The 805-nt window shown below is 65.1% G+C and overlaps 1 protein-coding gene across 1 annotated transcript; it reads right to left on the bottom strand.

Annotated features, from left to right (window-relative positions):
• Positions 1-260: 260 nt before the first annotated feature.
• LOC135414823 (feather keratin B-4-like) lies at positions 261-805 on the bottom strand. Its single transcript, XM_064656103.1, has one exon. The coding sequence runs from the start codon at positions 597-599 to the stop codon at positions 261-263; it is 339 nt and encodes a 112-aa protein (XP_064512173.1). The 5' UTR covers positions 600-805.

Below are 805 nucleotides of genomic sequence, written 5' to 3'. Positions count from 1 at the left end.
TCTGGTGTGAGGTGCAGTAAGGCAACCATCAGCCGAGGTATTTTTGTTGTAGCTGATTTTGCCAGAGCCCCACGATCAAGGCCATGTTTGCAGGCAGTGCGGGCTGGCCCCTTGGCTGCTTCCTTGCTTGGAGCCCTGAGAGCAGGAGCTGGAGTTGGAAGGGCTGAGCCCATTAGAGGCTTGGCGTGGAGATGAATCCATGTTCCATTTGGTGACTCCCAGATCCCGGGTGGTTGCTTTTGGGGCAGTTGTTTGGGGCCTCAGCAGATGCCAGAGCAGCCCCTGTTGGCGTAGCAGCCCAGGCCTCCCAGGCCGTAGCCAAAGCCACGGCCATAGCCCAGGCCGTAGCCTCCGGCCCCAAAGCCACCGGAGATGGGCTGTCCCTGGACGTTGAGCTCCGTGCCCAGGGCAGCCCCTGCGGTGGATCCGACGAAGGAGCTCTGGGGGAAGGAGGTCATGATGGGCCCTGGGAAGGTGACACGGACGGGGGAGGGCTGGATGAGGACGGTGGAGTCCTGGCACTGCCTGACACAGGGCTCGTTGCAGCTGTTGGCCAGCGGGGTGGGTCCGCAGGGGCGGCAGAGGTCGTAGCAGGCCATGGGTGTGGTGTGGAGGGGCCCTGGGAGGGCAGGCAAGAGAAGGTGAGAGAAGGTGAGAGCAGAGAGGGGTGTGAGGCAGGTGGGGGCGGTGGGGGTGCTCGGGGCGGTGTTGCAGGAGGGCTGGTCAGTGGGGAGGCTGGTGTGGGGCTGTGGGGAGGCGTGAGGGCTGCTGAGGCTGGGTCCGAGCGTGCTGGCCGAGAGGGGCC

The sequence above is a fragment of the Pseudopipra pipra genome, chromosome 1 (genome assembly GCF_036250125.1).
Source record: "Pseudopipra pipra isolate bDixPip1 chromosome 1, bDixPip1.hap1, whole genome shotgun sequence".
Taxonomy (NCBI): Eukaryota; Metazoa; Chordata; class Aves; order Passeriformes; family Pipridae; genus Pseudopipra; species Pseudopipra pipra.
This window is presented reverse-complemented; position numbering and strand designations above follow the sequence as displayed.

Coding starts and splice junctions, on each gene's coding strand:
- LOC135414823 (XM_064656103.1), bottom strand. CDS start 599: ATGGCCTGCTACGACCTCTGCCGCCCCTGCGGACCCACCCCGCTGGCC.